Source organism: Glycine max, chromosome 20 (assembly GCF_000004515.6).
Source record: "Glycine max cultivar Williams 82 chromosome 20, Glycine_max_v4.0, whole genome shotgun sequence".
NCBI classification, from domain to species: Eukaryota; Viridiplantae; Streptophyta; class Magnoliopsida; order Fabales; family Fabaceae; genus Glycine; species Glycine max.
The window spans coordinates 45,798,276-45,822,428 of NC_038256.2; the positions used below are offsets into that span (position 1 = coordinate 45,798,276).

A 24,153-nucleotide genomic window follows, 5' to 3' on the forward strand; every position below is an offset into this window, starting at 1 on the left:
TATCTAATTTATGTCCAGTAAAAATAAAATTAAACAATTTTATCATAAATGATTAACGCAATTAATACCTATAATATATCTGATTATCTTAAAAGTACATAAGATAATTACACCAATCATTTATGAAATTATTTAATCTCATCTTTATTTAAGATAAATTAAATAACTCATTATTTTATATATAATATAAATAGTCATTAAAAATATATTTTTTCATAAAGTACATGATGCCTCCTCTTTAAACTAATATTAGGAAATATTTTATCCTAGCATAATTCATTTAGGCGTATTATTTCAGTACTATTATATTGGATAAAAAAAATTGGCTACCGTGAGAAGTTAGTTAGCTCAATCTTCTTGCTGTGTTTATACTTTACAATAAGAGTTATGACATGACATCATTGTTCCAAATGAATGGTACCATATATTTCAATGGTTTTCAGTGACTTAAAGTGCATATTGCAGCTGACTGATGGATTGCTTCGGCTTATTTTGTTGTTTTGTTCCCAGAAAAATCACGTTTTGGACAAGAGTAGAGAAATTTCAACGACTAACCCACCAATTAACTTCTTTTTTATTCGCAGAACGATCCTCATTTCAAAATATATTTATATAACAATTTATATAATGCATGAGTAAGAGGAGAAAAAAAAAATTAACTATGATGAATATGTCGGGGAAAGATTAAAAAAATTATAAAAATTATTGTAAATATATCATTAGAGGCCCACCAGTGGTTTTCTTTTCTTTTCTTCTTTCATATATAGGAGTATTTAAGTATAGAGTATTTTCCTAACTTTCTAATAATATATTTTGCAAACATTATTTAACAACTCAGATATGGTTTAGAAAAAAGTAGGCATTTGATATTAATATCACCTTAAAATTATAGAATTTTTGTCTATGCTAATGACAACTCCATGCTTTTAATTGTCCAAATAATATACTCTTTGTGATCAATATTCTTAATGTTAGAATCATTCAGCGATGAAATTTTTATAATATCCAATAGCTATATAAATAAGAAATTAACGTAATGAAAAGAAATTAACATGATAGTATTATGGGCAATTATGTTTTTTTATGTGTCATTATGTTTATGGTTAATGTTCAACTGAGTAAACAGCCTGTATCCAGAGTGAGATTGTGTGATGTAAACAAGACCATGAAATACCAAAAAGAAGGATATGAAATTATTTAAATGGTTTTAAAATCTTATTCAGTTCAATGTGTTTAATTATTCACCGACAAGCTAATTGTTAGCGGTATGCGTTGCATGATTCAGAATATAACGTAGTATAGTACGAACAGATTCATATCTGAATAATATACTTGTATCCATATATTAGCATACAATCCATACATGCATGATGGTTTGAAAAAAAAGAAAGGAAAATGATGGGTAGATACCTATAATTTAGTATACACATGGAGAAATAAAGAGAGAGGAGAAACTAAGAAATGTAATATGATATGATAGAAAATGAGATAAAGTTATGAGTGTTAATCATATGGTTATAATAATTAGGTATTCATATGTCACTAGATTTTAAACTGAGGAGTTTGGTTAAATTATATATTTTTTATATATGTATTAGTATTTATATATAAAAATTATACATATTAATAAAATTTATTTTAAAATATTTAATAGGATATTAAATATAATTATATTAAAATTAAGAAAGATAATTAATTATATTTTTAATTTAGATGTTATTTTAAAAAACTGTTTGTTGAGATTTATTTTGATTGTTATTTCTCCAAATAATGATAACGTAATATTGATATGAAATATAAAAATTAAAAAATATACTGAATATATAAACTAATAATTATTTAAATTTGAGTATTCATTTTTGTTATTGCAAATATTATGTTTATATGTACTTAATTTTATATTTTTAAAATTAAAATTTTTTAAATACTTTTTTGTAAAATTAAAAAATCATTTTAAATTGATATTTTAATCATTTTGAATAGCTTCAATTATGTGATATTAGTTTTACGTTTTTTAGAGAGATAATAGTTAATTTTTACTATTGCTATTACACCTTGTTTCTTTGGTTTTAATTTCATTACTTTTTTTAGGTTATTTATTATTATTTTATAATTTGAGATTAACTTTTATGTAATGCTTGTTTGATTCTTAATCCTTATTTCATATGTTTAGCCAAATTCAATCATTGGATGATGAACTTTTATCTCTTACCTGTATAAAATGTCAAGTGACATTCTCATTCTTTTATATTGTAATAGCAAAATGAGAGAAAAAATATTAAGTAAGCAAAAAAATTATTTATATTAATTTTTTAGATTTGTTTTTAGATTATTTATCAATAAGGATTACATTTTCAATTTGATTAAATTATAAATTAAGCATATTGATTATTAATTTTTTTTCACGAGGTTATATTATAAAATAGAATACATCGCATATTATAATTTATTAAAATAATTTGTCAAATATTTTATTCTAAAATATATATTTTATATCTATTAACATTTAAATAAGAAAAAAGAGAAAAATACAAAATAATTAACTTAATTCTAAATTTTTGTAAAATATGAGTCTAGTTTTGTAGCACATAATCATAACAATGATTGTGAAAAAAATCCTAATAATAGTAAATTTCATATTTATATAATTTCTCACTTAGCTTATCAATATGCAATAAGGGAGAAAAAGTATTTTATTATTATTTGTAAATTAATTATCTTGACGTCTAATTATTTGTATTTATATATAGATATAATATACTCAAGAATACGATGGAGAGACCGTCATATAGATATTAATATTCGATAGTTAATTAGCAAAATGAAGAAAAAGAAGAAACTATGAAAAAAATGAATTGTTAAAATTTCGTATCTTTGAAACAGAGTGACATGAAAATTTTCATTTGACTTAATTTTTGCATGTTGAATATCTATTACAATTGTTTGATGCATTCTTCTGAAATTTCTTAGTCTGATTTTTTTATCTATACAAAATTAAAAGGATAAAGAATGAAGAAAAAATCTACTAATTGACCCCTCAATTTCATGGAAAATTATAGAATAATAATTTTAATTGTGATAATTATGAGGTCGATCAATTGATGTTTTCAATAAAATGTAAAATGTTTTATAAAAGTTAAAAAATTTAAATCAATTATTGATTAATTTAAAATTTGAACGAATTATTATTGTTTGCCTTGAAAATCAACGAAACAAATTAATAAAAGAAATGAATTGATAATACTCCCAACATTTAATCTGGTGATAACAAATGAATATGTAACGGTGCTTACTATAAAAAAAAAAGTATAAGTTTTTATTTTGAAGTTGAAAAGTATATCATAATTCCTAGCATTATATAAGTTCTGACCTGTAAAAGTAAACAAATTAAATGCATATTAATACAATTTATTCAAAATTTAAAACATATGTTTATAATTATTTTTTTGAGTGGATCATATGTTTACAATTATTTTTATCAAATCATTTTTCTCACATATTTTATTTTTATAATATAGTGAGTATAATTTTATTTATAACACAAAATTAAATTAATGTATTTTAAAAAATAAAAATAGAATATATATTATTGTAATCTACATAGAAATATCATATATAGATATAAAATATTTTAACTATGTGCATAAATTATTAATATACATATATTAAATTATTATTTTAAAAGTAAATATTTTAAAATTAAATAAATATTTAAAATATTTTATTTGGTTTTTTATATTTCTATATAATAATAATAATAGTAATAATTAGAAATAGTAAATAAATGTTTTAAAAATTCATAATCATTCAAAATGTTTCGATTTGATGAAGTTAAAATTTCGTTCTAACAGTATTAAAATGTCAAAGTAAAGTTTACATAATTAAATCAAATCAACTATTGTTACAAAATTAAAATTTTGATCTCTAAAAATTTTAAGTAAAGTTTAAATATATAGATATATAAAAATAAATACTTACTACGGTCAAATGCCTCGAAAACTAGCAAATGCATCATGGTTAATACGAGTAAACTCAGTTTGTTTATCTTTGTTAATCTTGGCATCACTAGTGATCGAGACGGTAATTGTGGTATAAGATGTAGTTAAGGTTATGATCTTGTCTAAATAAATTTCTTCAGAAGTAGTAATAAAAGAATACAAAATTTGAGCTTTTTTCATAAACTAAAATTATACAAGTATAAAGTCCTAAATTTATTGAACTAGCAGGACATGTGAATTATGATACAAAATCCCTGGTATTAGCTAGGCCTAAATATAGATGTCTTGTTCCTCTTGAGAGTCTGCTGCAATCCTGACTCAAGTTGAGATCTCTAATGGGAGGAGGAAGTAGTAAGTGATAATGTCGACAGAATACAGCGACAACACATGGCGTTGGGGAGAGGGTCCTACGTTGTCTCAGGCTCGCTCTGGCCCCACCACGCACATCACGTCACATGTGCCTCTCTGCTCTCTTTTGTCTTCTTCTGCTACCCTTACACGTGCATCTGCTGCTCCCACAACACAATATCAAACTTGACAATAAGTCAACGCCTCTCTCTTCAAAGGCTAGCCCAGCTCACTACACAAATGTTTCGGCCCATAATCCAAAGCTAGTAGAATGTAATAACATCTCAGTATTATTGAGTAGGATCTCAATGATACTTTACCGCACAGTCACTAGTTCACTATATATTCAACGGTACAGTTCAATATATAATCGGACCATGCAGACATGCGTTCCATACTTGAATATTTCTGGTTAGTGGCAGGCAACTTCTTTCTCCCTCAATACATATCTAGGAACTCAAGAAGAAACATACATCCTAACTGACACCCAAAAACAAAAGATTGGATAGCCAACTTGATAATAACAGATAATTATTCTATAATTCTTAATCATCAATTTTAAATTGATGTTGAAGATTATTTATTAGTATAAAACAAATATTTATTTTGTATAATACACAAAGTAAAATAATGTTTAATTTACAATTTGTATTTAGCATTTTTAAAACAACAATATAGCGAAACTAATATTCTGATCAAATAATTACTCAGGTGTATATAGAGTATCAACCTCTCTTAATCCACGGGAACCCAAATTTCCCCGTTTAGGGCGCAATGTGGGTGCAATTAATGTTGACTAAGTGAGTACATTGTATTGTACTGGTGTTATCAGATTATTACGGGAAGCACGTTGTCCAGATTCTCCGTTTTATTTTGGCCTACAACGCTGTCCTAATCCCAATTTATCCCACCGTCTTGCGCTTTATTTGTTCAGTTCATGGTTATTGGTTACTTGTCCCTCGCACTTCCCGTGTTAACTTAGAGACTTGTCTATTCCATGCCTATTAAACGGGTAAGCATGATGTGATGGTTTTTTTTTTATGAATCAGAGGTGTAATCTCCCTAGCTCCTATCAAATCTGTTCATTTTTTTAAATAACCTTATACTTTTAGTTGTCATTTTATATTGAAGTCAGAAATTAAGCTTCAAACTTTAATTAAAAGATTTAAGTATCAAATTATTTATACCAATAATACAAACTTTTGGTAGGATGACTTCTTTTTAGGACAATCAAAATTGTCTTTATCAAGACAAAAGTATATGCGCGATATTAATTAAATTCTATGTCTCTGTTGAGACATCCAAGCTCTCACATTAAAACTGGGTGTTAATAACTGATTCAATCTAATGCAAACTGTGCAATCCAATTGAAATTTTGATAAATGGATTATTTTTTTAATAAAATGGAACTACGTTGTTTATTTATGAATATTTATTAATTAGTAATAATATCATATTTAAGAATTTGTTATTTATTGGGTATTTGCTCTTTGAAAGATTATGGATTATTTTCAACTTATAATTTGAAATAGGTTTTGAGTTCTACATAGAATGTGATGTTTAATATTGAATTGATTTATGTATTTTGCAAATTTTTTATTTTTTATAAACTCTTTTAATAAGCTAAAAAATAATCGAATTCAAAGAAAAAAAGAATCCATTTTGACCTTGAAATCAAATTTATTATGTATTTGATAATTAAAAACAAAGCTTAAATAATTAAGTTGGGTGATTTTTTCTCTCCAAACTAATTCAATTCAATCTGTGATTGTCCTCATTTTAAAATAAAAAAGCATCCCTTAAAAACATTTCCAATGAAACCTTGCATGAGTTATGTAACTTTAAATAATAATGTTGTTTAACTATTTTTTCTATTAAAATATATGATATGAAGTTGCATATATAAATATTATTGTTTAAAATATTTATACAAAAACATAACACATTTTTAATTATTATAGAATCTACAAAATTAAGTTAAACACTTATTTTAACAATCTTAATATTTAAGTAATTTTGGTATAATGTATTTAAATCTACGTAAAATTGTAAGACGCATAGCATAACATTAAGATAAATAAATCATGTTTATAATTATGCTTTGTAGACCAAATAAGCTACGTACTTCGAAAGACCACTTTTTTTTAACAAAAATATTTATTTTCAAATAGGCCTACATTAATTATTAATTTATAATATTTTTATTAATTAAAATATCAACTAATGCTAATAACACATTCTCTATTATTATAATTCATGCAGGTTCCATTGGTTTGGAAATGAAACTCCCAAATGTGGAATGAAACATTCAAAGCGTGTTTGTTTCACAAATTAATTTTTTTTTCTTCATATTTTGAATTTTAAAATGTAATATTTTCATATTTATTACGAGTTTAAAAATTATTCATAAGTATTGTTCGTTCCAAAAAAAGAACTTTCATTTCAATTATTTTATATTTTGAATTTTTTATTAAGAATTTAAAATTAACCAAATATATTTTAAATATTTACACGAATAAAAATTTTGGTTATAATATTTTTAGAAATATAGTCTTTGGAAATACAATATCATAATTTGAAATAAAATCCCCTCTTATATTTAGTGAGACACACATGATTAAATTTCACCCAATAATAAATATCATGTTGTTAATATTCCTCTAAATGTTCATTTGCTATATTATATTTTAGTATTATTATCCTCTCTTTTTTGACAGATTATTATTATTATTATCCTCTTAAATCAATATATTGTGTTTTATATTTAAAATATTTATAACTTGAAATTTTTCTCATACTTTCTATTTTTTGTTTTGTAACATCAATGTTTGGTTTGATATTAGAAGATTAATTCAAATAAATAACGGTTCAATAAAACGACAAAGATAATAATAAACAAAGTACAAAATTGTTTCAATGAATTCGTCCAACCCATTACTATAAAAATAAGTACAAAATTGATTCAGTTTTTAAGTAAGGCTAGACTAAAATCAAATTAAAATAAAACTTAATTTTTGAGAACCTAACTAAGATTATTCATTTAACTATTTGGGCAATCTCGTCACGCTGGACTCAGATCTCAGTGCAGAAGAGCAAACCCTCGGACAATGAGGTAGGTCTTCCTTCTTAACTCTATCTAACAACACCTACAATAAAGAATCCTTACCTGTATACCAATCCACATCATGTGTGTTCATTTATGCAAATAGATGCGAAGCAGGGCAAACCAATGGCGATTTTTCTTTTTTCCTCTCATCTTTTGAATGGTAATAAAGCCATGCATGCGATGTTAAGGAGGAGAGAAACACGATTATTGATTATGTATTGAGACTTTTGGTGAAATATTGAATTCATTATTTAGTTTTAAAAGGAGATATGTTTTATTTTAATAATTAACTTCCCTATCTAGTGACAACAAATGTTAGAGCGTGAGAGTGCAGATCATCAGTGAAATCACGGACCCCACCCCGGGCCACAAGAGTTGCTAAAAAAATATTTATTCAACATACACAGAAAAGATAAACAAAACAATAGTGTTGTTGATATTTTTATTAGAAAGCACCGAATAGGAAGGAAGGTGATTGAGAAGAAGTGGTTGAGACTCGAGATCGGGATATATATGTTTGTGTAAATGTGTGTCCCACCATGTTTTTCATGTATATTTCCCCGTCTAGCCAAATTAATCTCCCGTTTCAGTTTCTACCTTTTCTTTTTCTTAAAGTATATTTATGGAGATTGAATCTAATTTTTTTTTATTATCATTGATATTCAGTTTCACCTTTGAACACATATATCCTTCGTTACAGACAAATTAATAGAGATTGCCATATTATAAAAGATATTAAAGTAACATACTATTTAAATATAAATCTATTTAATAATATTTTTAGATAAAATTACAATTTACTATTATATTATATACTTTTTTTTATCTGATTAACTATTTTTCATTATAATAAACGCCAACTTTGATATATTTTTAAGTTTGTTAAAAATAAATAAATTTAATTCTACTAATAACTCATGTTATTTATCTTTTCTTTACTTGTTTGGTCATAAAAATGTTTATGAGGAAAAAATGTAAAGGCTGAGAAATGCTACTGTTTGAAGAATCTCAAAGGAGACATGAGACAAGAGATCTGACACCATCTTATATATCTGAATATGCTATATATAAAAACTATGATAGCTGACACATCAACTCGTTAATAAATTAATGAATATGAATTCGTCTTGTAGGCTGGGATTGAGACTTAAGTTAACCCCATTCCAACCTAATCTATATGTGTATGTCGTTATAAAATTTATCAGTTTTTTATTTTATTTTTTTACATCACTTTTTTTTTTATTTTTTTTAAAATCAGAATCATCGACAAAAATAATTAATTATTGTTCAATGTTTAAATGATATTTAAAAATTTTTAAAAATAAAAAAAGATATGTGTATTTTTTAAAAATCTTATGAATAATATGTAATTTCTTAAAATTTCAAGAAAGGCATACATATATTTTTAAAAAAGAGAAAAAAAATTTGAACTTAGAAAAAGATACTTGTAATTTACTGCTTTAAAAAACACACAAACTAATTCTTGAGCAAAATAAAAAAAAAAGGAAATGAAAGAAAATTAGGTAATAAAGTTTCAACCAAAGTATCAGGTGTCAGTGTGTTACCACTCTTTCTTTCCTTATTGTTTCATTAAATGTTTTAATATTGTGATAAAATATTTAATAAACATAAAATTATTTAGATATAGTTCCTTAGTTTGTTAATTAGCCATCACAGTTCCTTATCATTATATATATATATATATATATATATATATATATATATATATATATATATATATATATTCTTTTAAATTATATTTTTGTTTTTTTTTCTCTAGAACGTGCATCATTGTTCATGGGAGCCTAATCCTCTTAAGAGACAATTACATTATTTATTTTATTTTATATTTTCCTTCTTTTTTTTTTATCTCTTTTAAGTTTTATTTTAAATTATCAATAAAGATTGATCCAAGATGAAGAATAAATTTATATCCAAAAAAAACATGTTTTTAATTTTTGTTTTCAATGTGAAAACCATATATATAATGAATAATATGGAAATACCTAAACTTTTCTTAAAAAAAGTTTTACTTTAATTTTTCTTACAAACATATTTGTACGAAATGTGGTTTTCTAAATTCTCATTGTGGAGAGAGGCACTTATGTGTCTTTATTTATTTTAACTAAAAATAAAAAAAAATAAAAAAATTAAGAGTTAAAAAAGAAAATTAAAAATATGAGAGCAGTAGGTAATTATCAGGAGAAATAACAAAATTTAAAGATTAACAAAGACTAAATTGATCGAGTGAAATGTGTACAGTAAGTTAGAGTATTTCTTATATTATTAGTATAGATTATTGGTATAGATAATGTAATTTTGTGAATTGTCATACTCATAATGTGATTTGTGAAACAAAACCCAAAAAAGAAGTTGCGAAGACAAGACACACCTTCCAGTTCTTCACTTTCCCCCTCGGTTTCTGCTTCTTTTCGCAAAACAGGAAACAAGAGCGTCATAATAATTACTCTCATTAGTCATTTTGTTTACCGGCAAAAATAAAAATATAAAATAATACTAATATCAATCCAGTTATAATTTCGCCCATCATGTTCCCTCGTTCTCTCTCTCACAACCAAGTTGTTTAATAAATAATAATCTCTCTCTGGATTTGTCCTTTTCTTCTTTTGAGCGAGAATGGCGAAAGAGCTTCTTCTGCAACTTCGCCTGCTGCTTCTTCTTCCCGAACAACGGTGTCGTTTTGCATCTCCTCTGCCAATACTCAACTTCTCATTCTCCGCTTTGTGACTCCTCTCCCTTCTACATTCTCGATCCCTCGGATCCGTGTTCAACTTCAACTCGCTTCTCGCAACCACCGACTCACTCAACTCAGGTGCATTTTCTCTTTTCCTTTCATTTCTCCTCCTGATTCAACTCTTCTCCATGCTCTTTCTTCACTCATCTTCTTTTTTTCTCTTACCTGCTTCGGAGTTCAGTTTTTTCTCCGTTTTCGTCGCTTGCACTGCTCACATTCACTTCCATGCTATTCTTTCCTTCTGCATTTGACTTCGCTGTCTTTGATTCGTTGCTTTTAACGTTTTTTCGGCTATTTGTTTGTGTTACTACTTAATTATTGTATTGCCTCGTGGTTTCAAGAAATGTAGGTCAGAGAGCAAATCGTTAATCACGCGTAGTGATCTCAGTAATTGTTGCTAATTCAAGTAGCTAAGTATGAATTGTGCCTCGTCGTGGTTGAACGAACAAAACATTTTCGACATACACTATTATCTACAAACGAATGGAAAGACACTAATGCTTCACGTGAATCATTTTTGTGGTGGAATCAAACTATTTGTCAAGTAATTAGCGTCCTGATTATTCAACTTTAGTGCATAACTTAGTGTGATCCGTGGTTACTTCTCTTTAACCGCGCGATCTTTATTTTTCTGTATTAGCGAGCATTGCTGGACCCGGTTTTTGACTACTTTATTTTCTTTTCTTTTTTTTTGTTTTCTTATGATTATCTATTACTATTTGTTGGTTTCTTTTTGCAGAATAATCACCGTTGTATTATATTGTATTGTACTTTTCCTATTCTTTATGAGAAAGGAGAAAGGGGAAAGGTTAACTTGCAAGCATATGCAAATTCTTGAGTAACTTCGCTGCTAGTGTAGTTTCCCTTCTTACTTCTTAGTCGCTTAGTGCAGTAGAATAGTTGTCGCTGTTAATCTCAAATATGGTTTAATTATTTACCTCCCCTCCATTTTTTTTGTCATCTAATCTGTTTGTAAGGATTTAACGTGTTTGACTTGGAATGTATCCAGGGGCGGGAATTCTCTTACTAAATTGATGACATGGAGCAGTATGAAATACTTGAGCAAATTGGAAAAGGTGCTTTTGGTTCAGCGCTTCTAGTGAGACATAAGCATGAAAAGAAAAAGTGAGAATCAAACCTACCTGACCTCCTTTATTTTTCGTCTGTTTCTTTTCACTTGTGTACTTTAATGTTTAAACAGCAATATATACAATTCCTTAAATCATTACTGGTAATGCTTTTAAACTTCCGTCTTTTGATTACATAGATATGTGTTGAAGAAGATTCGCCTTGCTCGTCAAACTGAGCGCTCTCGTAGATCTGCACACCTGGAGGTCAGTGGTTTAAACAGTTATTCAAATAGGGCGCTAAATGATTATCTTGTTACTTTTTCTAAAATATTTCCCTAGCAGCCACTCTCAAATGTTGACATGAAAATGTGAAATTGTATGTGGATATGTATGATTGACACCATACTACTGACATTTATTTCTTATGGCCTGTATAGATGGAGCTTATCTCTAAATTAAGAAACCCATTCATTGTGGAGTACAAAGATTCATGGGTAGAAAAGGTATTTTGCTTCTTACTTTTTACATCTCTTCATCTCCTCAGTTAATTATATGAATGGCTTCTGCTAGCTGTTTGGCAAAAATAAGCTTATATTATAGGATTGATAGGAAACCTCTTGCTGTACGCATCATTAAACCTCTGAGGATGTTTAAGTTTTGATCTAGTTTGGCTCCTTCCTTCTCAGGGTTGTTATGTCTGCATCATTATAGGTTATTGTGAGGGAGGAGATATGTAAGTATTGTTTCTCTAACTTCTACCGTACAATTTATAGTTCCGTTTCCTGTCAACTCTTGTAAATTGGAGCATGAATGTTTTTTGAAATATGCCATTGATGTAATAGGGCGGAAGCTATAAAGAAAGCTAATGGTGTCCTGTTTCCTGAGGAGGTTATTTTTTTTTCCTCCTAGCTTAAATTCTAATTCCTTTCATTTGGACTAGAATAAGAGTAACATTTAAATTTTTGCATCTAAAATTTAATAAAGGCCATTTGTTTGCAGAAACTTTGTAAGTGGCTCGTTCAACTTCTTATGGCTCTTGACTACTTGCACATGAACCACATTCTTCACCGTGATGTCAAGGTTAGTGTCAGACTTCTCTTTGTACTTAACAATGATATTTATGTTTCTGTCTAATTTATCTTTAACTATATACTAATGAGAAAACCACATGATTCAATTAGTGTTCAAATATCTTCCTAACAAAAGATCATGACATACGTCTCGGTAAGTTTTATTCTATGGTTCCTTTAAATTAGGCATAGAATAGAAGATTGATGTTTTGTTTACAAGTGATCAATGATGAAGCAGGTGATTTTGGACTTGCCAAAATGTTGACTTCGGATGATCTTGCTTCCTCTGTGAGACATGTGTAACCTTTGAATTGAATTTATTCATTGTAAATTTAACACGACTTGTAATAATCAATGAGTGGTTGTTTGTAATGTAGGTTGTGGGAACTCCTAGCTACATGTGCCCTGAGCTCCTTGCTGATATACCTTATGGTTCTAAATCAGATATTTGGTCCTTGGGTAAATACTTGTTTTATGGTTTTGTTCTTTGTAATTTTTGTATTATTGGTTTATTATATATGTATGATCTTTGAAATCGATTATCCAGGATGTTGTATATATGAAATGACAGCGCATAAGCCTGCATTCAAAGCATTTGTAAGTTTCTTTTTCATTATAAGTTTTTTATTTCCTGTATCTTTTCTTTGTGGAACATATTTAATACATTTATCTCTGCTATTGGATGAACAAGTTTCAGTTTATTATCAATCAGACAAACATTTGTCAATCCATTTGACTCACATGATATCATCAAACTACAATGTTTGGACATTGATAGTGGGTTATGTGGACTGACCGTAGACTAAAATCCTGTTAATTTACATTATCTTTGTATCCCAATTTGTTATGTTTTGAACTCATGGTTATTATATAATTATTTGATAACTAAGATTTTCATGATATATTACCAGCAGCACTGATTTAGTTGCATGGTTATACTTAATTAAGCTTTTTTCATTTATATATAGAATCAGATTCAATATATATTTACTGTTTTCATTTCTTTTCTGTAAACCCTTTTATTTTTTGAATTTACCTAATTAAGCTTTCAACTTCTTTGAACAGGATATACAGGCATTGATTAACAAGATTAATAAGTCCATAGTGGCTCCACTGCCAACAAAATATTCTAGCTCGTTGTAAGTTTATAGTCTTTCATCAAATAGTTAATTAATCTTGCCATTTACAAATTGCATTGTCATGTTTTACGCTGTAAGTTTATCATCTTTCATCATATAGTGCCTAAAGTTTTCCAAACTTATCAGGTATAGGTTAGCCAATGATGATTTAAAGTGGAATTTCTTATTAATTTATAGAGATCAATTATTAATATTGTTTACTATATGATTGATGATTGATCTAGTCATTTTGTTATCTTATCGCCTTTGGCAGTCGAGGTCTTGTTAAAAGTATGCTGCGGAAAAATCCAGAGCTGAGGCCCAGAGTATGTACAATTCTCCACTGACCTAGAATAATTCAATGAACTGTATTTCTGGAACATCTTGCACCATATTTTGTTTTCTTGATGAATGGTGCCAGTGTCTACATGACAGTAATGATTCTTGTTAGTGGCATGGGCATTTTGTATAATGTTTTGTCTAGCTTCTGAATCCTTTGTCTTCACATATATGATATATCCATCATGCTATGTGCTTACCATCATGTTAAATTTTACCCGTGTTTGTGGCCTTGTGGGCACCTATCATGCTATTTGCTTACCCATCCGAGTTCAAATCTGACCTAATCAGGTTGACCCTTTTTCTAATTTGAAGTGTACTTCTGGTGGTAGGCTTCAGAGCTGCTTGGGCACCCACATCTTCAACCTTATGTTCTTAAGGTCCATCTCAAAATTAACAGCCCCAGACGAAGCACATTGCCAGTTCACTGGCCAGAATCCAACTACATGAAGAAAACTAGATTTTTGGTGCCAGAAGATGATCCTGTTTCCATCTATAGGGATAAGCGACATTCTTTCACCAATGATCGGACTCTAAATCCTAGTGTATCTGGAGCTGATCAAGATTCTGTATGTTCTACTCTGGAGATAGATTGTACTCCTGACCATTTGAATCAAAGGTTAGCAGAACTACGTATTGGAGATAGCCATCAAGTGAAGTCAATCCAGAAGCCTGTTGTTTCCAGAACTTCTAGCATTGTTAAGACTCCAAAATTCGCTTCCTCAAAGGTCTCAGCCACCAACAAGAAATCAATGAAATCCTCAAAGAATTGTAAGACGGTAAGGAAAGTTGTAAATCCATTATGTTTTCACATGACTTTGGCTTCTTATTCTTTGGGTTGGGGGTGTAGGAAATGTCACGTGGTTTATTCTGAGTTAAGCATGTCACCTTTGTGGCTTTGTTAAATGGGTAGTTTCACAGTTGACAACTCCTGGACTTGTGTTGGTATTTTTGTAAAGAATGCGGTGGTTGTATTGAACTACACTAATATGTAGTCAAATGACAGTAACCTTCCTCCTAGTTAGAAATATTAGTTTCAACTCTTATTGTATCATTATGGAAACCTAAACCTCCCTTCGTGTCATTAGCTTTTTATATATATTTTAAACTATAGGTCTTTATCTATATCTCTAGGTACAACTTTTACATTTTTTTTCCCTGTCAAATAACTGTCATTCCATTTATATTAAGAAAACAGGAGAGCAAAAGTTACAAGATAAATTATTTCTGGTTTCAATAATTGTCTTTTGAATTCTCTCTGCAAGAAGCATTATTACAAAAAAGATAAAAAAAAAATCAGTAACTGTCAGTTATACAAGTTATAATACTGTTAGTCTGTTACTATATTATAAAATTAACACCATTTTAGAATTGGGGAGATTTCTATAATATGATAATATAAATTAAAGAGTGGATTGCAATATTCAAGACTAGGAGGGAGCTTCTTGATATTTGGTCAAACCTCAAGGTATGTTATTGTATCCAAAAAATAATTTTATATGTCTGACTTTCTAAAGTCTGATTGCAGCTTCCTCTTTCACAAAATACCACAAAATCTGCTAATACTAATCGCAGAGCATCATTCCCACTGCCAACAAGGGGTGGTAATCGGCAGCCTCCTTGCAGGTCCGTCAGTTTGCTTAGTCACGTGTCTTCACCAGATATCTCAGTCAATTCTCCACGGATTGATAAGATGGCTGAATTCCCATTAACTTCATATGAAGATTCTTTGTTCCCTATCAATAAAACATCATCCTCTGCACGAGGTTCCTCAGGCTTCCCATCTCATAGCAACCATTCAACTGTGATAGACAAATGCACGGTAGAGGTATATGGTAGAGCCTCTAACAAGCCTGGTAGTATGGATGCGTGGCAGGGAATCAAGCAGAGCGTGTTAAAGGAGATTGATGAGGATAAAAGTGGTTCCTCAGATCAAAATGCAACTGCAGGTGCTTCAAGCCACACCTCTTCTGACTTGCGCCGTCGACAATTTGACCCGTCATCATTCCAACAAAGAGCTGAAGCTTTAGAAGGCTTGCTTGAATTTAGTGCAAGATTGCTACAGCAGGCAAGGTATGATGAACTTGGGGTTCTGTTGAAACCATTTGGGCCTGGAAAGGTTTCCCCTAGGGAAACTGCTATTTGGTTGAGTAAGAGCTTCAAAGAGAACACTTTCAACCCAGAAGAATCCATGTAAACTGCTATTATGTTTACCGTAGTCATTTTTAGAGTTCTGTGTTTTTTCTCACACGAGAGAAATTAGCAAGCTGATTTTTTTAGCTTATCAAATTTTTTCATTTACCCTTTTCTGTTTCACATCACTTAATAATGATAACTCAAATTTTCAAACTGATCCATGAAGCAGATGATAGACATTTTCATGATCCTAATCCTTGTTCCTTGCCAGGAAAGGTAGCAAAGGTTGGTGGCTCAAAACCCTTTCTATTTTTGTAGATGTTGTCTCGAATTTCTTTGCATGAATCGACTATACATCAGTTAAACTGATGCAAAACAGTGCCAGGTTTTGGCCTTGAGCAGAGAGGCCAAACGTTATCAGGCAAGTGGTATACTTTTGCCAATTATTTTTCTAATGGCACTGAAAACCTTTTTTTTGTTTTCTATTTGTACTGCCAGTTGAGTGCAAATGCAAAGATGCTTTTAGTAGAAAGTCAATGAATCATACCTTGAATACGCAATGGCCATATTATGGGTACGGACTAGAGATGCTGCATTGCCTCGATGTAGTACAGGTATTAGAGAACAAGCAGCTATTTCTTAGATAAAAAGATTTTGTTTTTTTAGCACACAGGCATTCAACACCCTCATATTTTAGATGGATGAGCATTGATTCCGGCGTTATTCGTTCTTGTTACACTTGTCCAGACGTATTAGGAATTAAAAGTTGTAATGTCTGTTACAAATTTGTAACTGATTAGTAAGAACTTTTAATTCCTAATAAGACGGACTTTGTTGAAATGATTGTTATTCATTCTTGTTATACTTGTCCAGACGGACTCAAGATGAAATGACTGTTTTCAATCGATAGTTACTACTTCTGCCGTTTGTTTGAATTTTATGATTTCAGCTTCCAACTTCAACTTGTGGGTATTGATATCAATGCATGCATGCAGCGTCTTATTATTCATTATTTATTTGACAAGTTGACCTTTCACTAATGCCTGTAACGACCCCTTGCACGTAGCATGTTATTCACAGTTCAAACCATGTCATAATGTGAGGCAAGTATGCGAGAAAACTTATAAAATCATAGTAATGCAACCCTTGGTCAATGATCTGCCTAGCAAGATGAAGGATGCACTTCTTTTAATTTTGGTTAAATTAATTTTTTGGTCTTCTAATTTATTATTTAAATTCAATTTGATTCTTTAATTTTTTTATTTAATTTGATCCTTTAATTTTTTAAATTGATTTAATTTGATCCTTTGGCCTAAATTGTGAGAATTCACACTTTGTGGTGGTCCAAATTGAAAAAAAAAATTAAAAATCAAATTGAATTAATTTTAAAAATTATAGGACCAAATTGAACATAAATAATAAATTAGAGGAATTAAAATACGAATTTAACCTTTAATTTTCATACTATTTGTTACCTACAAAACTCGGTTATGGAAGCTTGCAGCTAAACAGGCCAAAAAGTTGAGTACATTTTTTTCGAGTGGTCGTGAATCATCGACTACCATTTGTATTGCTTGTAAGCTTGGGTTCTTCATGTTTAATTCCCGTAAACAATTTGATAATACAATGAAGGGGCTAATGGCTTATATTCCAATTGCTTCTATGATAAGTATTATTTCCATCTAGCAGATATATGAACATGAACACGGAAGGGGGAACAAACTCAGACCAACAAACAGGATCTAAAATATGTCCGTAAAATTTTTCTTTCGTGGAAGATAACGAGTGACCGAGCTGCGGTTGACAGAATCACAGTTGCTGTTCTTCAAAGACCCGATAAAGGGCAACATATTAATCCAGGTTTCCATGACAAGCGTGGCGAGTTTGAGGACACATTTTCCCTTGAACCATCATTTCGTGAGTCGATCACTTTTTTACCCCTTGGAATTCATAGGCTTGCTTTGTGCCTCATGCCATGTAATGGGGTTATGGGGCCATGGGGGTATGCCGTTAACCCACGTAAACGCATGCTCCACAGTGCAACAGATTGTTTCCTTACGAAGTAACTCCTCACTAGTGTCGGTATTCTTGACTAGTCACCTTAAATTGACCGAAGAAGGAAGTTAACGTCAGGGGGACGCAGCCAAGCTTGATGACAAAGAATGTAAAGGCTAAAATGGCAAGGGTGGAAAGGGAAGAATCCCCAATACAGCAGTCATCGCAAAATTGGAGTCAAGAAAAATTACCCATGAAAACGGTGAGCATAATAATAAAGGAGCCTGCATTATGCTACTGCAAATACAACCAGAATCAAATGCAATATAGCAGTACGTTTAAGAGAAGAAAAAAAAAAGAGAGAAATGGTAATGGTGAAGTACAACTTGATACAGGACAAGATGTCCTCCAAACGTAAAAGACAAAAGGCAACAAGGAATTTGAAAAGAAAGGAATATGGGTCTGTAAAAGATCATAAGTTGAACTAAGATTTAGGGTTGAAAGATGGGATAAAAAAGAACAGCATAAACTAACTTATGCTGACTGCAGAACTTTAATTTCAATTATTATAGCAGTAGAGAAGGGTAAAAATCAAGCTAAGAACCACTTGGTTAAAAAGACTCAAGGTATCCCAAAAGTTTAACGTGCAAGGAGAAGGGCCTAAAATGGTTTTGATCTACATCTCTAACAACATTATTACCCTGGGACTCCGAAGTTATCAAACTAATGATTTTGATCTATGTCGTGTTTTAGTCCTTATCATTAAGTATTATTGTTAATTAATGATATGATAATTACATGACTTATCAGATAATCTACTAATATGATAATATGATGTGATAATTATGTGACTTATTAAATAAACCATTAATATGATGTGACAATCAAATGATGAATTATTGATTGAAAATACTTTATGATGATTTGATCCTACATCCACTACCATCTATCAAAACTCCAAGCACCCCCACCATAATCCTCTTGCATCCACCATCAAAATTCATTTTATTTTCTATTGTCTCTGTACCTTTCTTGCGTAACCATTATCTTCACTTTTCCTCTATTTGCTTTCTTCTCTAACGGACCCATCAACTTCGTCAAGCCATTGTCATTTTTAGTGAATAGAACAATCGTACCTCTCCCTCACATGGACCATTTGTAGTAATTTTACATCATCAAAAATTTTGTAACACCTTAAAATCGTCAAAACTTTTAATTTTTTAAACTTCAAATTACATTTCATTTCAAATTTATTATACTCCTAATGTTTTTAAAATAAATATTTAAAACCAAAAAAATATCATTCAATGTTATTAAATTAATGAAAGAATAACTATAAAAAACATATATTTTTTCTAACAAACCGAATTCCTAAAGAGTTTCTGTTCTTTTGATTTCTGACACGACTTTATACGTTAAGAATGGTTTGGTGATTTTATATTCGTGTATATGGCATTGGGTAATACCCTCGAGTTACGTAACTTATTCTGAATTGTTTAGATGATGCGCAAATCTCACGAGGTTGGGCAAAATATATATTTTCATATACCATACTAGAAGAAAAATAAGGGATAGATGGTCAATCCTGCTATCAAACTTCAACTCAGTATCTAGAAGTTAATGTTGAACATGGACGCATCACAATTAATTATAAATATGTGGCCTGACATTCATTACATCCTGATCCCCTGTTACTTTTTTTTTTAATTATTAGAAATCGAACTTAGATAACAGAATTTACAATAACTTACCTATACTGTATACTGAGTTAAACCTCAACAGTATCTCCCGTTATCTTTTTCACTTTGATATAGTTGATAATTTTATATATATACACCGTTAACAACTAACTTGTAGCTTAGGTTTAGATTTATTAACTGCAAGCAGCTACTCTTCCTCTATTTTGACTTATTCATACACCACTATTGAATAGAAGAAAGCTTCTTTTGCTTACTTTTCACTCTTCTAGATGACAATAACACGTAAATTTCTTCGAATACGGGGCAGCAGGAGAAGAAAATTTGCGATAAAAGTTAGTACTATAATTGTTTTCTGTTGTTAATGGAACATGAAAGCTATGTGCCACCGTTTTCTAACTCAAAAGTCTGGGGTATGTGAAGCATACGAATGTCTATACATATGAAAAAGACAAGAATTATGTAAAATAGGAATATAATAATAAAGTTGTATAACAAAAATCAACGGGAGTAACAATCCTAAAACGCGTAACAAATATCACTATATATAACGGCTAAACCCAAATCCTCCTTTGATCATACATACACCTTCTAAATTCTAATTCTTGTTCTCTTCCTCCCCCGATCTTCAAGTCTCTAATTGGTTATATTATATACCCTAGCAAATGGGTTCCTCCAAGTTATTGGGTACTATGGCCATGCTTTTCGTTGTGCTGCTACCCATGGCTGCCAAAGGGGATAATATTACTGATTTCCTTGGTGCTTAACTCATCTATTTCTTTTACAAAAATAAAAATAGAATAATCTCTTTCTATTTATCTAATGCACGTAAATGTGACATTTGGATATGAAAAATTGCAGATAAGGTTTGTGAAGAAGTGGAATGTGGGAAGGGAAGCTGCGTAGTAAACACAAGTTACCCATTAAACTTCGTTTGTGAATGCGATTCTGGCTGGAAGCGAACCCAAGATGACGATGATAAATATGCCGCTAGCTTTCTTCCATGTGTCATTCCCGAATGTAAATTTCATTCCCTAGTTAATTAGTTACTTGGAGTTTATAAGCTTACCTACTAATTATATAAATACAATATGATTAAAGTCTTAAAGAATTCATACACTAACTAACCAATAAGTGATTGAACATATATGGTTAATATATTAAAGTTAAAGTTGAATTGTTTGGATAGTAATCAAGTTTAATCTTTGATGAAAATAATTCTTAATTAGACTTATTCTTTAGAGTCCCTGTTCATAGTAAACAGAGGTTAGTACAAACCAAAAAAAAAAAAGAATTTGCATATTAAGGTGTTCAAATTTTTTGAGGCAATTATTATTATAAAGGTAACGCCTAAAACTAATTCAATGAAAATCGGCTGTATCATCTGCAGGTAGCTTGAACTATGGTTGTCAGCCAGCACCACCGCCAGTTCCAGAGAAGAGTTTTCCACATAACTTCTCAGCTTTTGATAGTAAGGAACATGCTTATTAATTATTATAATTAAGAGTATCAATTTAATTACCAATTCAAAAAAAATTCATTATTAATGAATTATATGATGGTACTTTCTTATTTCATAGCATAAAAAAGAAGTTTACCTTGATAGTTGATTAAATTTTAGCACCATCTAACATAGCTTTGGTTATAGATTTTCTCACTTTCTAATAATTTCCTATGCAAAATAAAAAATATATATGATAGCTTGCTACTGGGCGTACTGTGGGGAAGGTACATGCACCAAGAACAGGACACATACACACAGATGCGAATGTCAACCCAATTACTATAATCTTCTCAACATCTCAGTTTTTCCTTGTTACAGTGAATGTAAGGATCCAAAACCATTATTTTTTTTATTTCTAGTGGTAACAGAATATTAGGAAAAGAAAATGATTAAAGAGATGTTTCTTGTGTTGTGCTTCTATTTTCAAGGTACTCTTGGATCTGATTGTTCGAGACTCGGAATAAAAGTTGCAAATTCATCCACTGATAGTGGCAGTCAAGGTTAGATTGGACTATTTCTTCTATTCATCTTATACTTTTTTAGTTATTAATGTTGAATTTGCAAGTGAAAAAACAAAGCAGTTTCTAGAAATGTGAATTCTGAAGGTGCGTCTGTTTTGGTAATTTCCCCCAGATAGCTCAGCCTCAATCTTCACAGGAAAGTTCCATTGGATCGTTATGTTGTTGATGTCCACGGGTATGGTTATGTAGAGCTAGGACGCAAAGGGATGATGAAAACTATTTTGGCAAATTATTGATTTGATTGTTGTTCATCAGTCATTGGCGTTTGATGACTACTGTGTGGTATACTCTATATATAGATATATATAATTTTTTTGTATAATATAGGGAGTGAGATTTGAACTTTAGAGCTTGTATAAACTAGTCAAATTCCACCGTTAGTGGATTATATATAGATAATACTATAACTGCAGTGTTATTATTTTCTTGTATAATAAATTAATAACATATCTTCTCCCATTGTATTGGTTCATCATTTTTGGTCCTCTTGTTGTGCCATAATAAAGCATTCAACAGAAACAATTAGCTTTTGATTTTACTGTCTGTAAAAATAAAAATAAAAACTTTTGATTTTAGTACGATTCAATATTTAGGAAAAAAAGATTTTTAATACAAAAATTAAATTGGTGGTTTATTTTTAAAAGATTTACCCACGCTTTAAACAAGTTTTGCAAAAAAAAAAATTGCAAGAGGTTAAAACTGTGATAAACAAAGAAAAACCCGTTTCAATGCTCACCCCTACTTGTAAGAAGGAGTAGATGAGGTCATTTCACTATATGAATGAGTGAGACTTCCAAAGATTTTGGATAGACAAGGACCTAATTCTAACTGTTGAACACGACCAAAATGTTCTCCACTTCCTAGAGCATAAGTAAATAAATCTTAAGTTGATAATATCCATTGGTTTTTGTTCCATCGTCATAAACTTTGGACAATATTGTTCACGTTTGCGTTTAGCTTGCCAACACATTGGTCGATTCAAGTTGTATGTGCTACTCTCCTAGGTTGTAGTTGTTTGGGCAATGGGCTGTTACACCTTATATACGAGGATATATTTTTTATTTATTATTATCACAATGAAGATATATAGGATCTAAGTTCTCAAGTATTTACCTTAAACCCTAGCACAGGTCAATCCTAAACATTAATTTCATCTCAATTAATAAACTTCACACTTTTCCTTTTCCAAATAAATACCATTAGTTGCACTTTTTGCTGAGTATATATCATAACTTTGACAAAAAAAAATCACGATATAGATGCTTTTAATATTAAATGTAAATCATTATACAATTTTATAATTTTGATTTAAAAGATTTTAAATATTAATTGTGAAGATGGAGAAAACAAATAAATTGACATTCTTATTTATTTAGTTATATATAATAAGCTCAAAATTGACATAAATAGACAGAGATGATAAATAAAAAATAGTTATATTTTTTAAATCCGTCCGGAATAAATTTTTTTAATTTATTTATAATAAATAAGAATCTAACATAAATAAATGGAGAAATTATTGAATACTTAGATAAGAATTAATGTTGCCTATAAGGAAATATTTTAAGATTTGATCAAGGTAATTATTATTCATCTTCCATATATTCAATGGTATACAATATTTTTATAATTTTTAAGATCCTTTTCCATTTTCTATTTTTTTTTTAATTCAGGCCAATTGCATATCATAATCTTTATGCTTTTAGCAAAGCATTATGATATTTTCTTACCAACATATAGAATAAATATTTTCATTAAAAATTTATATACAGTTAAAAAGATAATATTTAAAAAAAATATGTTTATATAAATGAAAATATGATATTTTCATTAATAGTATGTTTATGAATGTAAAATTATTTAAATATATATCATTATGATAATTATTTTAGATATATTTATTCATATTTATTAACATACATTTTTTAAAATTAAAAATTATTGAAAACGTGTAAAAAAATGGGGGAAGGTTTTTATGCAACTAAAAAATATTTTAAATTATTTTCTTAAAAATAAAAGCTTAATGAAAAAGCATTTTCCAAAACTTAAAAACAAAGAAAAGAATAAAATCCCACTATTCACCTCTGGTCCTCTTTATAGTTTTGATCATGATTATTTTTTTCTTTCAATTGTCTATTAATTAATTTACTAAATTGATCAATATTAATTATTAATCAATTGATTTATTAATAAAAAGTGGGAGGTTCCACTTCCAGCGTAACCTTATTCGCAGCTGGTTGATATTTGATTCCCTCTCTCTCTCTCTCTCTCTCGTGGTGTTTCCCTTTCTGTCTCGCGAAAACCGGGAACAGCAATGTCCGGGGAATCAGCCAGCGCTGCTATTCACAAGGGTATATCATCTTTTAGATTCGTTAGGCTAAAGGTTCAGATGTGGTTCAACCCAACTTTTCTTCACAAGAGGATGATGTTGTTTCTCTTATTATACAATATGGGAATGTCACTGATGATAGTGAGCATGTGTTGCTCAGCCATGCA

General features: G+C 29.6%; 2 protein-coding genes across 4 annotated transcripts; both read left to right on the forward strand.

Annotated features, from left to right (window-relative positions):
• Positions 1–9,953: 9,953 nt before the first annotated feature.
• Positions 9,954–16,856, forward strand: LOC100804898 (serine/threonine-protein kinase Nek2). 3 transcript variants are annotated; one of them, XM_003556416.5, is made up of 15 exons: positions 9,954–10,285; positions 11,217–11,332; positions 11,475–11,541; positions 11,715–11,780; positions 11,964–12,010; positions 12,120–12,165; positions 12,277–12,357; positions 12,459–12,501; positions 12,586–12,635; positions 12,725–12,806; positions 12,895–12,944; positions 13,413–13,486; positions 13,740–13,791; positions 14,137–14,583; positions 15,333–16,856. In XM_003556416.5, the coding sequence occupies exons 2-15, from the start codon at positions 11,247–11,249 to the stop codon at positions 15,999–16,001; spliced, it is 1,860 nt and encodes a 619-aa protein (XP_003556464.1). In that variant the 5' UTR covers positions 9,954–10,285; positions 11,217–11,246; the 3' UTR covers positions 16,002–16,856. The 3 variants fall into 3 exon arrangements, with proteins under 3 accessions (XP_003556464.1, XP_006606457.1, XP_006606458.1); XM_006606394.4 differs by lacking the exon at positions 9,954–10,285 and adding an exon at positions 10,810–11,062; XM_006606395.4 differs by lacking the exon at positions 9,954–10,285 and adding an exon at positions 11,003–11,131.
• A 3,338-nt stretch (positions 16,857–20,194) lies between these two features.
• LOC100805440 (uncharacterized) lies at positions 20,195–22,179 on the forward strand. Its single transcript, XM_003556417.5, has 6 exons — positions 20,195–20,391; positions 20,494–20,652; positions 21,023–21,103; positions 21,334–21,459; positions 21,565–21,636; positions 21,770–22,179. The coding sequence occupies exons 1-6, from the start codon at positions 20,298–20,300 to the stop codon at positions 21,844–21,846; spliced, it is 609 nt and encodes a 202-aa protein (XP_003556465.1). The 5' UTR covers positions 20,195–20,297; the 3' UTR covers positions 21,847–22,179.
• The last annotated feature ends 1,974 nt before the right edge of the window (positions 22,180–24,153 follow it).